At 61.1% G+C, this 14,284-nt stretch overlaps 1 protein-coding gene across 1 annotated transcript; it reads right to left on the bottom strand.

The window, feature by feature from the left end:
* Positions 1–63: 63 nt before the first annotated feature.
* Positions 64–12,862, bottom strand: LOC310920471 (actin filament-associated protein 1-like 2). The gene is made up of 17 exons (XM_083880457.1): positions 12,749–12,862; positions 9,206–9,334; positions 9,036–9,110; positions 8,873–8,949; positions 7,506–7,587; positions 7,207–7,439; positions 6,358–6,537; positions 6,113–6,196; positions 5,906–5,972; positions 5,219–5,439; positions 4,259–4,383; positions 4,065–4,185; positions 3,858–3,966; positions 2,874–3,026; positions 1,973–2,127; positions 1,176–1,286; positions 64–1,068 (listed from the first exon to the last, which is right to left on the bottom strand). The coding sequence occupies exons 1-17, from the start codon at positions 12,762–12,764 to the stop codon at positions 1,042–1,044; spliced, it is 1,965 nt and encodes a 654-aa protein (XP_083736583.1). The 5' UTR covers positions 12,765–12,862; the 3' UTR covers positions 64–1,041.
* Positions 12,863–14,284: the final 1,422 nt, after the last annotated feature.

Here is a 14,284-nt window from a genome sequence, read left to right as displayed (position 1 = left end):
CCACAAACTCCTTTCACAGGGCTGGACCCCACAACCTCCTTGCCCTGTGACGGATCCCACACTCACCAGGACAAGAACAGGGACACTCCCCTTCCCAGCTCACCCTTTCCCACAGCACAACCCAAGTTTTTCCACATTTTTTTTAATCCTTAAAAAAAATAATATATATAACATTTCTCCAACTAAAACCAAGCCCTGACAAGCCCAGCTGTTGGAAAACCGCCCAGGGCCCAGCCCTGGTCCTGCTGACTCCAGGGAATGGATAATTGGCCTCCCAAATCTGTGTCCCCCCACAACTCCTGGGTCTGGGATTTATCCCTGTAAATTCTGGGATGAAGATTGGGGTACAGATGGACTGAGGACAGATGTACCCAGGAATTCTGTGCCCCAAAAATGAGGAGCTGGGATGGGGATGCAGCGAGGAGAGGCTGGAAACCCACTGGGTGGAGAGCTGATAACGTGTGTGTGTGTTGATAATATCTGCAGATAAAAAATAGATGTGCGTAGTTGTAGCGTTTGATATTGATGGATAAAAGTCAAATTCCAGGCTGAATCCAGGCTGGGCCTGCACGATCCACGTGCAGCCCGACGTTCTCTGGGAGAATTTGGGGTGATGTTCTCAACTTGGGATGATGTTCTCAACTTGGGATGTTCTCCGGGACGTTCTCCAGGATGTTCTCCGGGACGTTCTCCAGGATGTTCTCTGGGATGTTCTCTGGGATGTTTTCTGGGATGTTCTATGGGATGTTCTCTGGAATGTTCTCTGGGAAGTTCTCTGGAATGTTCTCCAGGGTGTTCTCAACTTGGGATGTTCTCCGGGATGTTCTCAACTTGGGATGTTCTCAACTTGGGATGTTCTCTGGGATGTTCTCCGGGATGTTCTCTGGGATGTTCTCCGGGATGTTCTATGGGATGTTCTCTGGGATGTTTTCCAGGATATTCTCCGGGATGTTCTCCGGGACGTTCTCTGGGATGTTCTCCGGGATGTTCTCTGGGATGTTCTCCGGGATGTTCTCCGGGATGGAGACTCCCCCTCCGTGCTCACATCGCAGATTTCATCTCCCACTCCTGGATAAATTGGGGGATGAAAGGGGGTCAATCCCTTATTTCCCTGTGCCGTGGGATCTGCGGGATCCTCTAAACCCTTCCCACTCCCCCGGATCCCGGAGTTTTACCTTTGTCTTCCTCATCACGTTCCCCTTCCCGGCGCTGAGCGGGGACGGGGGTGGCCTCAGGGCGCTCCTGGCTGAGGTGGTTCTCTTCAGCAGCGGCCTGAGGAACGATCCCTGTGGGAAAACCAGCGGGGAGAGGCTGAGGGCTGCCCTCCTGCCCTGGGTTTGGTGTAGGATGTGCACACAGTATTTATTCCATCCCCATCCCCATGAGCTGCTGGAACCAGGTGGGGCAGTGTTTTCCCAGGCCCCTCCTTTGGGCTCTTCTGCTCATGGCCCATCAATGCCTTGCCCAGGACTCACAGGGAACTCCCTCCAGGAGCTCTCTCTGTTTAATGGGCCATCAAGGAGCCACTGCACGACTCCTCATCCCATTGGGAGATGCTCCCAATGCCCAGGGGGAGGAGCCAAGCATTCCCACCTGGAGAGAATCTGGGATTTGGGACAGGACAAGCAGCCCTGAGCCACTGGATTCCCAGAGGAGCAGAGCTCCCAGACCTTTCTGTGGGATCACTGCTTCAGGAAGAGCCCCTCACCTGGACTGCTCCCCCCACCCTGCTCAGGGTGTGTTCTGACTCTGTCAGTGCTCCTTTGTGTTATTGCATTTATTTTATTTTATTTTATTTTATTTTATTTTATTTTATTTTACCTTTTTACCTTTCTTCTTATTAAATCGTATTTCTGACTAGGAGCCTCTCACTCGTTTTGCTTTCAAACCACGACACCTCCACTCCTCACCATCCCTGTATCCCACTCCTCACCCTCCCTGTATCCCACTCCTCCTCCCGTGTCCCCCTCACCTCAGAGCCCCCCGAGCTGGCTGTGGTGGTGATGTGACCCTTCAGTGACTTCCCCAGGGCCAGCAGGTTCATCTCAGATCCGGCTTTCAGCCTGCCCTTCACGCGGCTCTCCAGCTGCCCCACCTTCTCCTCCAGCTTGGGAAAAGCTCTTTTCCCTGAAAAAGGACAAATCAGGAGCACTGCCGAGCCCATGACACACCTCAACCCCACCACTGGGAAACCCTCGGTGTGAAGCATTGATTTAGAAGAATTAAGGACTTTAGTTAAAATAGATATTGCTGAGGTAAGGCACCTAAGGATTGAAAGAATTGATAAATCATGGGACCTGTCAAACTATCAATAGACTCCGTGAAAACAACACAATCATAAATCAAACAGTCCTGGAAAAACAGGATTCAGTTGTCATGTAACACTAAAGGTTAAAAAGTCAGAGCTGAGGAAAACAATCTTTCTTCATCATTTTTGGGACCCCACCCCATAAAAAAGACCACCGACCCATTTCAAAGAACAAACTAACCATGCTTAATGGCTTTTTGGCTAATTACTATACGAAGTGGGGAATGGGATGCACCAGAGTTATGAATATAACTATATTATATATAATATATAACTATATTATATATAATATATAACCATATTATATAATATATAATATAGTTATATATATAACTATATTACATATAATATAATATGTTTTGGGTATTCAATACTCCTGGACATAAAAAGCCCCTGTGATCATCTGTAAATTGTGTGTGTATTTGGGAATGATCCCACATGCTGCCCAATATCATAATAAACATAAATAAACCTACACTTTCTGTTAGAGAGTCTTTGTCCGTCATAGTTGGATATTGGTATTAAATTAATATATGTATTTTTTTAATAATTGAGGTGCTCCTACCAATGAGGGTGTCCAGCCCATCCCGCGTCCCTTTCCTCTCGGGCAGGGTCAGGGTGTGCTGGGAGAGGGAGAAATCCCGGCTCGGGAGGTTGGGGTTGTCCCTTGGCAGCTGCGCTGTGCTGGCGGGTCTGGCCCGGAGAGACGCTGGAGGGGCTGGGGGGAAACGGGAGAGGAGGGAAGGATCAGGAGGAAGGGAAGAGAAAGGATGACCAGGGGAAAGGGAAGAGGACGGGAGGGTCAGGAGGAAGGGCAGGGGGAGGGTGGTGGGGAGGAAGGGGAGAGGAGAGAGGATCAGGAGGAAGGATCAGGAGGAAGGGAAGAGAAAAGATGATCAAGAGGAAGGGAAGGGTGAGGAAGAAGGGCAGGGGAAGGATGGTGGGGAGGAAATTCAGGGAAAAGATGGTCAGGAGAAAGAGCAGAGGAGGAAGGGAAGAGGAGAAAGGGAAGAGGAGGAAGGGAAGAGGGGAAGGGTCAGGAGGAAGGGAAGAGAGGAAGGGTCAGAAGAAGGGCAGAGGAAGGATGGTGGGGAGGAAATTCAGGGAAAAGATGCTCAGGAGAAAGAGCAGAGGAAAGATGCTGGGGAGGAAGGGAAGAGGAGGGAGAATCAGGAGGAAGGGAAGAGGGGAAAGGTCAGGAGAAAGGGAAGAGAAAGGATGATCAGGAGGAAGGGAAGAGGAGGGAAGGGTGAGGAAGAAGGGCGGGGGAAGGATGGTGAGGAGGAAACTCAGGGAAAAGATGCTCAGGAGAAAAAGCAGAGGAAGGGAAGAGAAGGGAGGATCAGGAGGAAGGGAAGAGGAGGGAAGGGTGAGGAGGAAGGGAAGAGAGGAAGGGCCAGAAGAAAGGGAAGAGAAAAGATGATCAGGAGGAAAGGAAGAGAGGGAACACTGGAGATGAAGGACAGCGGAAACACACACAAATCCAGCTCTCACGAGCACCACAACCACTTAGAGCTGGGGGATTTGGGGAGCCCCCAGCCCCTCTCACCTGCCTGCGGGGGCTGTGCCATGCCCAGGCCGTGGTTCCCAGCACAGGAGGACAGGGAGGACACGGGTCTCCTGCGCTGCCCCGGCGCTGCCCGGTCCAGGCTCTGCTGCTGCTGAGGGGAGAAGAAGAAGAAAGGGGACAGTGGGAGCAGATCCTCCCACCCCGAGGGTCCCGAGTGGGGGGCAAAGAGCCCCAGCAGGGGGTTACCAGCTGCTGCAGCCGCTCCGCGTTGGAGTAGAGATGTTTGGGGGTCTCAGCTGGAGGGGGCTGCCCGGAGGGATCGTCCATGTAGGTGTTTGGGGTCGGGACACGGCGCAGCAGGAGCCCCCTGTGAGCAGGAGGGATCCCATTACACCCCACACCCCACAGCACAGGGCTGGGGAGGGGTCCAAAGCCCTTACCCGGCAGCAGGGCGGGTGCTGGGCCTGGGGGGTCTCGGGGGGGGTCCATTGCCCTTCTTTGGCTCCGCTCCTCCCCCGGCCTGCAGGGTCTTCAGCCAGGCTTCCCTCTCCTCGTCCGAACGGGCCTGGGGTGGGCCAGGGGGTGGGTTCAGGGGGCACTTCCAGAGCAGGGTCTGGGCTCAGGGGTGTCCCCAGTCTGGGCTCAGGGGGTACCCCTGGGGCAGGGTCTGGGCTCAGGGGTGTCCCCAGTCTGGGCTCAGGGGGTACCCCTGGGGTAGGGTCCAGACTCAGTGAGTGCTCCCCGGTGCAGGGCCTATGTTCAGGGGGTACCCCCAGTCCGGGATCAGGGGGGACCCTCAGAGCAGGGTCTGGGCTCAGGGGGTGACCCCCAGGCAGGGTCTGGGTTCAGAGGGTACCCCTGGAACAGAGTCTGGGTTCAGGAGGTGACCTCCAGGTTCAAGGGGTACCCTGGGGCAGGGCTCAGTGGGTACCCCCAGTCTGGGCTCAGGGGGTAACCCTGGGGCAGGTCCAGGTTCAGGAGGTATCCCCGGGGCAGGGCCTGGGCTCAGGGGATGTTCCCTGGGTCAGAGTCCAGATTCAGGGGGTGCCCCCTGGTGCAAGGTCTGGGCACAGGAGGTGCCCCTGAGACAGAGTCTGGGCTGACCCCCTGGGACAGAGTCCACATTCAGGGGGTACCCCCAGGGCAGGGTCCAGGTTCAAGGGGTACCCTGGGACAGGGTCAGGGCTCAGAGGGTGTCCCCCAGAGCAGAGTCTGGGCTCAGTGGGTACCCCTGCGGCAGAGTCCAGGCTCAGGGGGTACTCCCAGGCAGGGCCCAGGCTCAGTGCATACCCCTGAAGCAGGGTCTGGGCTCAGGGGGTGCCCCCAGGGCAGGGCCCAGGCTCAGTGGAAGCCCCCTGGGAGATCCACAGGTGCATCCCCGTGTCCCAGCCATGACTGACCTGCAGCAGGGCGAGCTCCCGGCCGCGCTGGGCGATGCGGATCCGGAGGTTCTGCGGTGACCCCGCGGCCGCCCCGGGGGACACCTGGCAGCCGTCCAGGCGCAGGGAGCAGACGGGGCGGCGCTGGGCAGGGCCGGGCTCCGGGAACATGCTCAGGGCTCCGTGCCGGACCGCGCACCACAGGCGCTGCCAGCGGCCCCGCAGCCGCACGGCCAGGAACCCTGCGGGTCAGGGGGCATTGGGGGGTCAGGGGGACACTGAGGGGTCAGGGGAGCAATGAGGGGTCAGGGGGCATTGGGGGGTCAGGGGGACACTGAGGGGTCAGGGGAGCAATGAGGGGTCAGGGGGCATTGGGGGGTCAGGGGGACACTGAGGGGTCAGGGGAGCAATGAGGGGTCAGGGGGCATTGGGGGGTCAGGGGGACACTGAGGGGTCAGGGGGCATTGGGGGGTCAGGGGGGCATTGGGGGGTCAGGGGGAAACAGTGAGGTGAGAGGGGCATTGAGGGGTCAGGGGGCATTGAGGTGTCAGAAGGACACAGTGAGGTCAGGGGGACACAGTGGGGTCAGGGGGACACGGTGAGGTCAGGGGGCATTGAGGGGTCAGGGGACATTGAGGGGTCAGGGGAGCATTGAGGGGTCAGGGGGGACACAGCAGCCCCCTCACCCCATCCCCTCTCACCCCTCACCTCCTTTGGCCTCCTCTCCTGCCCGCGGGCTGCGGGACCGATTCTCCTCCTCTCCCTCCTTGCCGAGCTGCGATGAGATTTGGGATGAGGACCACCCCATCTTTATGAGTTTTCATCCCTTCCTGCACCCTGACCCCCTCCCCAAGACAATTCTCAGCAGGATTTGGGGTTGGGGTGCATTCCTGCCCCGTTTGAGCACAAACTCACCCTGCTGAGCCTGGAGGAAGGTGACCCCGGGACCCCGAGAGCCGCCAGCCCACTCGGGGCATCACTGCTCACCTCCTCGATCACCTGCCAGGGAAAGGCCCAGCTCCACATCCCGACCTCCAGCTCCCCGTTTATAAAAGAGAATAAACTGGGGACAGACAGAACCATCCCCAGCCCCTCCAGGAGCTCCAAAATGGGGCTGTGCCCCCCACATTTCCCCCTGCCCGGCTGCAACACCTCCAAACCTTCCTCCAGTCCTCAGCCTGCTGCCGGCTCTGGAAGCCGATGACCAGCACCTCTCCCGTGGTCGCTGTCACCTTCAGGGCGTGGGGCATCTTCTTGCCTCGTTTGTCCTTGTAGGTGACGCGGCAGCCGCGGAGGTCCAGCTCCAGCACCGGCTGCAGGTCAGCGGCGCACCTGAAACACTGGGGGGGCATGGAGGGGTCAGGGGGGCATTGAGGGGTCAGGGGGACATTGAGGGGTCAGGGGGGAATTGAGGGGTCAGGGAGGCATGGTGGAGTCAGGGGGCAGTGAGGGGTCAGGGGGACATTGAGGGGTCAGGGGGAATTGAGGGCTCAGGGGGGAATTGTGGGGTCAGGGGACACAGCAGGGTCAGGGAGGCATTGAGAGGTCAGAGGAGCATTGAGGGGTCAGGGGGACATTGAGGGGTCAGGGGGGCATTGAGGGGTCAAGGGGGAATTGAGGGGTCAGGGGGGCACGGTGGGGTCAGGGGGGCATTGAGAGGTCAGAGGAGCATTGAGGGGTCAGGGGGACAATGAGGGGTCAGGGTGACACAGTGGGGTCAGGAGGGCATTGAGGGGTCAGGGGGACAATGAGGGGTCAGGGTGACACAGTGGGGTCAGGAGGGCATTGAGGGGTCAGGGGGACAATGAGGGGTCAGGGTGACACAGTGGGGTCAGGAGGGCATTGAGGGGTCAGGGGGGACATTGAGAGGTCAGGGAGGAATTGAGCGGTCAGGGGGCAAGGTGGGGTCAGGGGGTCAGGGCAGGGTCAGTGGCCCATTGGGGGGTCAGGGGGCACACAGAGCCCCTCTCCCACCCCCCACCCCTCCACCCCCCCATCCCAGCCCTGACCAGCAGCACATGCTCCCGCACGATGAAGAGCTGCTTGGCCCACTGCCCCAGCCAGCGCCTCCTCCACAGGAACCCGCAGAGCTGCGCCTCGGGGGGCGCGGGGGGCTCGGCCTCGGCCCCGCTGCCCGACGGCCACCGCAGGTAATGGGCTCTGTCCGTCACTGCTTCCTCCTCCTCCTCCTCCTCCTCCTCTCCATAGGACTCATAGTGGCTGCTGTCGCTGTCGCCGCCGCCTGGGAGGTGGGATGGGGTCAGGGTGGGCCGGGGGGTGATGGGGAGGGGGTGCGGGGGGTCCTCACCGCTCCTGCCCTGACCCGGTGGTTCGGTGTCCTCGTAGGAGTCCTCGGCTGGAGGGGATGGGGGGAGGCCTGGAGCTTTGATCTGGGAGGGTACAAGGGGTGTTCCAAAGAGGGGAAAATCCTGGAGGGTTCCCAAATTACCACCAGGGGGTTCTGCCAGGGGACTGAAAAACTTTCCGGGCTGGTTGGACCCCTCAGTGCCCCCCCTGACCTCTCAATGCCCCCCTGACCCCTCAATGCCCTCCTGACCCCTCAATGCCCCTCAATGCCCCCCTGATCCCACTGTGCCCTCCTGACCCCACTGTGCCCTCCTGACCCCTCAATGCCCCTCTAACCCCGCTGTGACCTCCCTGACCCCTCAATGCCCCCTGACCCCTCAATGCCCCCCCTGACCCTGCTGTGCCCTCCTGACCCCTCAATGCCCCCCTGACCCCTCTGTGACCCCCTGACCCCTCAATGCCCCCTTGACCCCTCAATGCCCCCCTGACCCCTCAATGCCCCCCTGACCCCTCAATGCTCCCCTGACCCCTCAATGCCCCCCTACCCCTCAATGCTCCCCTGACCCCTCAATGCCCTCCTGACCCCTCAATGCCCCCCTGACCCCTCAATGCCCTCCTGACCCCTCAATGCCCCCCTGACCCCTCAATGCCCCCCTGACCCCTCAATGCCCTCCTGACCCCTCAATGCTCCCCTGACCCCTCAATGCCCCCCTGACCCCTCAATGCCCTCCTGACCCCTCAATGCCCCCCTGACCCCTCAATGCCCTCCTGACCCCTCAATGCTCCCCTGACCCCTCAATGCCCCCCTGACCCCTCAATGCCCCCCTGACCCCTCAATGCCCCCCTACCCCTCAATGCCCTCCTGACCCCTCAATGCTCCCCTGACCCCTCAATGCCCCCCTGACCCCTCAATGCCCCCCTGACCCCTCAATGCCCTCCTGACCCCTCAATGCTCCCCTGACCCCTCAATGCTCCCCTGACCCCTCAATGCCCCCCTGACCCCTCAATGCCCCCCTACCCCTCAATGCTCCCCTGACCCCTCAATGCCCCCCTGACCCCTCAATGCCCCCCTACCCCTCAATGCTCCCCTGACCCCTCAATGCTCCCCTGACCCCTCAATGCCCCCCTGACCCCTCAATGCCCCCCTGACCCCTCAATGCCCTCCTGACCCCACCGTGCCCCCCTATGAGCAAGATTGGCCAGTGGTGCCATCCCAGGCATGCCTGGGGGCCTTTCCCACCCTTTGGGACCCTCTCCGCCCCCCGGGCTGCTGTTTGAGCCCCTTGAGCCCCTCTCCCACCCCTGGGGCCCCTCTCCCACCCCTGGGGCCCCTCTCCCACCCCCCTGGCCCCCACCACCCCCTCTGACCCCTCTGTGCAGGCTCAGGGCGCTGTCCGGGCGGCACTCGCAGGTTCTGCCTCCTGCTCCATCCTCCGTCCTGGATCCTGAGGGGGGAAAATTCAGGACTGGGGTGCTGAGGGGTCAGAGACCCCCCCCAAAACATCCCGATTGGGGGGAGGGTTGGACTCACCCGGGCTGGTGCGGCCGTGCGGGGTCCCAGGGGAAGGGGAGAGGCAGCTCATGATCATGTACTCTGCATCCTCTGCTGCACAGGGGGGGAGCTCCAGGTCACAGCCCCGCTCCCCGAGCAGCCCCCCGAGCCCCCCGGGGGCTGCCCCCCGCCCCCAGAGCCGCACTCACAGGGCGGGCCCTGCAGCCGGGCCAGCAGCTCGGACACGGATCTTTTCTTGGCCCGGGCCGCGGTGCTGAGGCTCTCCCGGTCCAGGAGGAGCAGGAAGGAGCGCAGGTCCGACAGCAGCTTGTCCAGGTCTGCGGGGGACAGGGACGTGTCACCGCAGCCTCTGGAGGTGGGTGGGCAGGGGTCTCATCCCTGAGCCTGGACAGGGCTGGGGGGCCCTGATAACATGGGGGGTCCTCGATGCCATGGGGGTGTCCCTGATACCATGGGAGGGTCCTCGATGACATGGGGGGGGCCCAATGACATGGGGATGTTCCTGATACCAGAGGGGGTCCCCAATGCTATGGGGAGGTCCCCAATGCCATGGGGGCGTCCCCAGTGCTGTGGGGGTGTCCAAATGCCATGAAGTGTCCCCAATGCCATAGAGTGTCCCCAGTGCCATGGAGGGTCCCTAATGCCATGGGATGTCCCCAATATCATGGGGAGGTCCCCAATACCATTGGGTTCCCCAATACCATGAGGGTGTCCCCAATGCCATGGAGGATCCAGATGCCATTTGGGGTCCCCGGTGTCATGGGGGTGTCCCCAGTGCCATGAGGTGTCCCCGATGACATGGAGGGGGGTTCCCATTGCCATGGAGTGACCCTGATTCCATGGAGTGTCCCGAATGCCATGGGGATGTCCCCAATGCCATAGATTGTCCCCAATGCCATAGATTGTCCCCAATGCCATGGGGGGTACGTGCCCAGTCCCACCAGCCCTGCTCTGACACCTGCCCCATCCTGGCACAATCCGGCCATTGACAGCCTGGGGGGCACCGGAAGAGGATGAGGAGGGGGCCCTGGGGGATGAAGGCCCCTCTGTGTGCCCTCACAGAGCCGGTCTGTTCCCCTGCCCGGGGGGCTGGTGCTGCTCCCCCAGGGGCAGGAGGAGGAGGAGGAAGAGGAGCCTGGAGCAGCTGCTGAAGGCTGAAACCGAGGGCAGGGACAGGGGTCGGGGCACAGCTGCCACCCGGGAGGGACAGAGAGGGGGGACAAGGACAGAGAGGGGCGACAAGGACAGAGAGGAGGGACAAGGAGCCTCTTTGTGACAAGGGGACAGCCAGGACAGCCTCAATACCAAGAGACTCCCCCGAGAGACACTCCGGGCACGGGCAGAGGGTCCCTCTGTCACTTTGGGCTCCATCCAGGTGTTGCAGAGCAGGACCAGGAACACCCTCAGTCTGTCCCTTGTCCCCTCTCCTGCAGGTTCCCCTCTCCCTGGTCACCTCCAGCTGCCACCACAGGAATGGGCAGATGTCCAGATGTCCCTCTGTCCCCCGGAGGTCACTGCCCCGTTTCCCCCACCCCGGGGGCTCCTTCCTGCGGCACATCTGGAATTATTTTGTGTGCTGGCTGCTCCCAGCTGGGATAGAACATTCTAGACCCACCGAGGGGGATCCTGGCACTGCTCTGGCTGTGCCAGCTGCCCCCCTGAGACCACCCTGACCCCCCCTGGAGTCCCCCAGCTGGGAGGGGACAGTCCCCAGTGAAGCCACCAGCTCCTCCTGCAATGCCCCAGGTGACCCCGACCCTCCCCAGCCCCAAATCCCTAATCTTTCATGATTAACAAGGATGAAATGCACCCCCAAAAAATAAGGTGACACCCCCTGGGTGAGGGGAAGAGAAGGACCCTCCTCCAGTGCCAGGGGTGACGCCCCTTCCCCTGGGGGTCCTGGCACAGGGAGACCCCCATCCCCTCGGCCGGAGAACACACACACACCCAGCCCGGGGGGAGAGGAAACATCTGGCTGAGCAACGCCGGAGCTGGGCCCAAACATCTGGATTTCCCTGGAAACCGGGGAAGGGAAAGGGGGGGAACAGCTCCCTGCAGGGGAGGAGAGGGGGCTGGGACAGGGGCTGTGGGGCACACGGGGGACTTGTCCCCTCCTGGCCAGCGGGCCTGGCTCTTCCCCTCCCTCCCTTTCTGCTTCTCCTCCCCCGCCCAGGCCGAATTCCTGGGCAATGACATCTCCGGCCACTCACCCTTTTGCCCTGGCTGCGGCCCCTCTCCCCCCCTGCTCTCTGTGGGGCGGCAATCCGCGCCCAGATGTGCCCAGATGTGCCCAAAAAACCTCTGCAGGTCCATCAGGGGCTGCCCTCACCCCCCTGGCCCTGTTCCCCCTTCCTCCCACCGCGCCAAGGGAAAAGCGGCCGGGGATGGAAAACATCTGCCTGGGTCTCCAAGGGAGAGAGGAAAACGCCCCCCAAAAAAACCCACAAACACACACACAAAACGTCTCCTGGCAAAGCTCCTCCATCCCGGGGGACGTGTGGCATCATCATCATCATCCTCGGGGGGCGAAAAAGAGGAGGAGGAGGAGGATGAAGAAGAGGAGGAGGATGAAGAAGAGGAGGAGGATGAAGAAGAGGAGGAGGATGAAGAGGAGGAGGAGGATGAGGAAGGGCGGCCCCAGGAGGTGCCATGGGAACGCGCCCATGGGTGATGCCAACATGGGCTGAGATTCGGGTTTTTCTCGGTCCCCGGGGGGCTCAGGGGGTGCAGAGGTGACCAGGGGACCCCCGGGGTGGCCCTGGCCCCGCACACACAGGGAGGTGACTCCCAGGGGACACCCCGGGGTGGCCCTGGCCCCGCACACACAGGGAGGTGACTCACAGGGGACACCCCAGGGTGGCCCTGGCCCCGCACACACAGGGAGGTGACACACAGGGGACACCCCAGGGTGGCCCTGGCCCCGCACACAGCGCGGTGACTCCCAGGGGACACCCCGGGGTGGCCCTGGCCCCGCACACACAGCGCGGTGACTCACAGGGGACACCCCGGGGTGGCCCTGGCCCCGCACACACAGGGAGGTGACTCACAGGGGACACCCCGGGGTGGCCCTGGCCCCGCACACACAGCACGGTGACTCCCAGGGGACCCCCGGGGTGGCCCTGGCCCCGCACACAGCGCGGTGACTCCCAGGGGACACCCCGGGGTGGCCCTGGCCCCGCACACACAGCGCAGTGACTCACAGGGGACACCCCGGGGTGGCCCTGGCCCCGCACACACAGCGCGGTGACTCCCAGGGGACACCCCGGGGTGGCCCTGGCCCCGCACACACAGGGAGGTGACTCACAGGGGACACCCCGGGGTGGCCCTGGCCCCGCACACACAGCGCGGTGACTCACAGGAGGTGCGGGGGGGCTGCTCACAGCGTGACTCGTCATGTGCCGCAGGGTGGGGACGCTCCCCCGAGGGTGTTGTACCCCCAAATTCCCCCTGGAAGAGGCGCTGAGCCCCCTCTGCCCTATAGCCCCCCAATGTGTGTATAGGGGACACTCTGTCCCCTCCTTGTCCCCTCATGTTGATCCCTTCCCCTCCTTGTCCCCCCCTGCAGCCCCCCCAGCACCTCCCACCGCCCCTTTTCCACCCTCTCCTCTTTTCCCGAACCCCCTTTTCCCTTCCAGGCCCCTCAAGGGGACCCCCCACACCCCACACCCAGCCCCACGGAGCCTCCCCCAGACGCTCTTTTCCCCTTTTTAAAAAGTTTGTGTCCCCCGTACCTCGCTGCCGGGACATGGTGCGGGAGCGCTCACATCGCGCCGGGGATGGGATTGGGGTGGGATTGGGGGCGGGATGGGATTGGGGTGGGGATGGGATCGGGATCGGGGTCAGGATCGGGGTGGGGAATCGATTGGCATCGCGGTGGGATCGGGATCGGAATCGGAATCGGGTTCAGGATGGGATTGGGATCAGGATTGGGGCGGGGTTGGGACCGGGATAGGGGTGGGGATGGGAGCGGGACTGGGATGGGATTGGGATCGAGATTGGGGCGGGGTTGGGGTCGGGATGGGACTGGATTGGGATTGGGACTGGGATGGGATTGGGACTGGGATGTGACCAGGACCAGGACCAGGACCAGGATCAGGATCAGGACCAGGGTCAGGACCAGGACCAGGACCAGGACCAGGACCAGGACGGGACCAGGACCAGGACCAGGACCAGGATTGGGGTGGGACCAGGACCAGGACCAGAACCAGGACCAGGACCAGGATGGGACCAGGACCAGGACCAGGACCAGGACCAGGACCAGGACCAGGACCAGGATCAGGACCAGGACCAGGACCAGGACCAGGACCAGAACCAGGACCAGGACCAGGACCAGGATCAGGACCAGGACCAGGACCAGGACCAGGATGTGATCAGGATGGGGATAAAATCCGTTCCGGGGTCGGGGCAGCGCTGTCCCAGCCCAGCCCGGCCCCCTGGCCCCCAGCACAGGGCGGGGGAAGGCGGGGGAGGCTCCGCATCCTCCCCGGAGCAGCACCGCCACCTGCAGGAACCCGGCCCGGGGATGTTTTTGGAGGAAGCAAAGCTGCAGAGCCGCTGGATAAAGCCATTTCACCTTTAATTGTAAGCAAAAAATCACTCTCACGCGGATTTTCCGACATCAGCAAATAAAATTATCAACAACAAAAAAAAAAAAAATAAAATTAAATTAAGATAAAACAGATAAAGTGAATCACTGCAGTCCAGTCCGAAAAAAAAAAAAAAAAAAACAAACCCAACCCATATTTATAGATATATTTATAGATATGTCGTTTTGTAGCAGTGAAAGGCAAATTATGGGCCTGTGAATTTCCCCGATAAATTACATTCTTTACATCCCGACAAAAAAAGGTCTTTAGCGGCTGGAAAGTGGCTGGAAACAACAACAAAAAAATAAAAAATAAAAGATAAAAAAACAAAAACCGGGGGGAGCGTGAAGGTGCGGGGAGAGAGGGGTCCTGCCCAAAAATGTGCCCGGAGAGGGGAAGGGAGGGAAAGTGTCCTGGGGAGGGGACAGGGGACAAGTGACAGAGCCCCAGGGAGGGGACAGGGGACAAAGGACAGCCCTGAGCCCCAGAGAGGGGACAGGGGACAGTGCCCAAGCCCCAGGGAGGGGACAGGGGACAGAGCCCCAGGGAGGGGACAAGGGACAGGGGACAGTGCCCGAGCCCCAGGGAGGGGACAGGGGACAAGTGACAGTGCCCAAGCCCCAGTGAGTGCCCATCGCGCCGTGTCCCTTCTCCAATTTATCACCCCCAGTTCAATATCCC

The sequence above is a fragment of the Zosterops lateralis genome, assembly GCF_965231275.1.
Source record: "Zosterops lateralis genome assembly, chromosome: 30".
Classification (NCBI taxonomy): domain Eukaryota; kingdom Metazoa; phylum Chordata; class Aves; order Passeriformes; family Zosteropidae; genus Zosterops; species Zosterops lateralis.
Note: the sequence above shows the minus strand (reverse complement) of the source record. Positions and strands in the feature narration are given on the sequence as shown.

Bases quoted from the DNA above. Each gene is read 5' to 3' on its own strand.
- LOC310920471 (XM_083880457.1), bottom strand. The intron at 9,111-9,205 runs GTGAGTGCGGCT...CCCCCTGTGCAG, and splicing joins CCGGCTGCAGGGCCCGCCCT to CAGAGGATGCAGAGTACATG. The intron at 6,538-7,206 runs GTCAGGGCTGGG...ATGCCCCCCCAG, and splicing joins TGCGGGAGCATGTGCTGCTG to TGTTTCAGGTGCGCCGCTGA.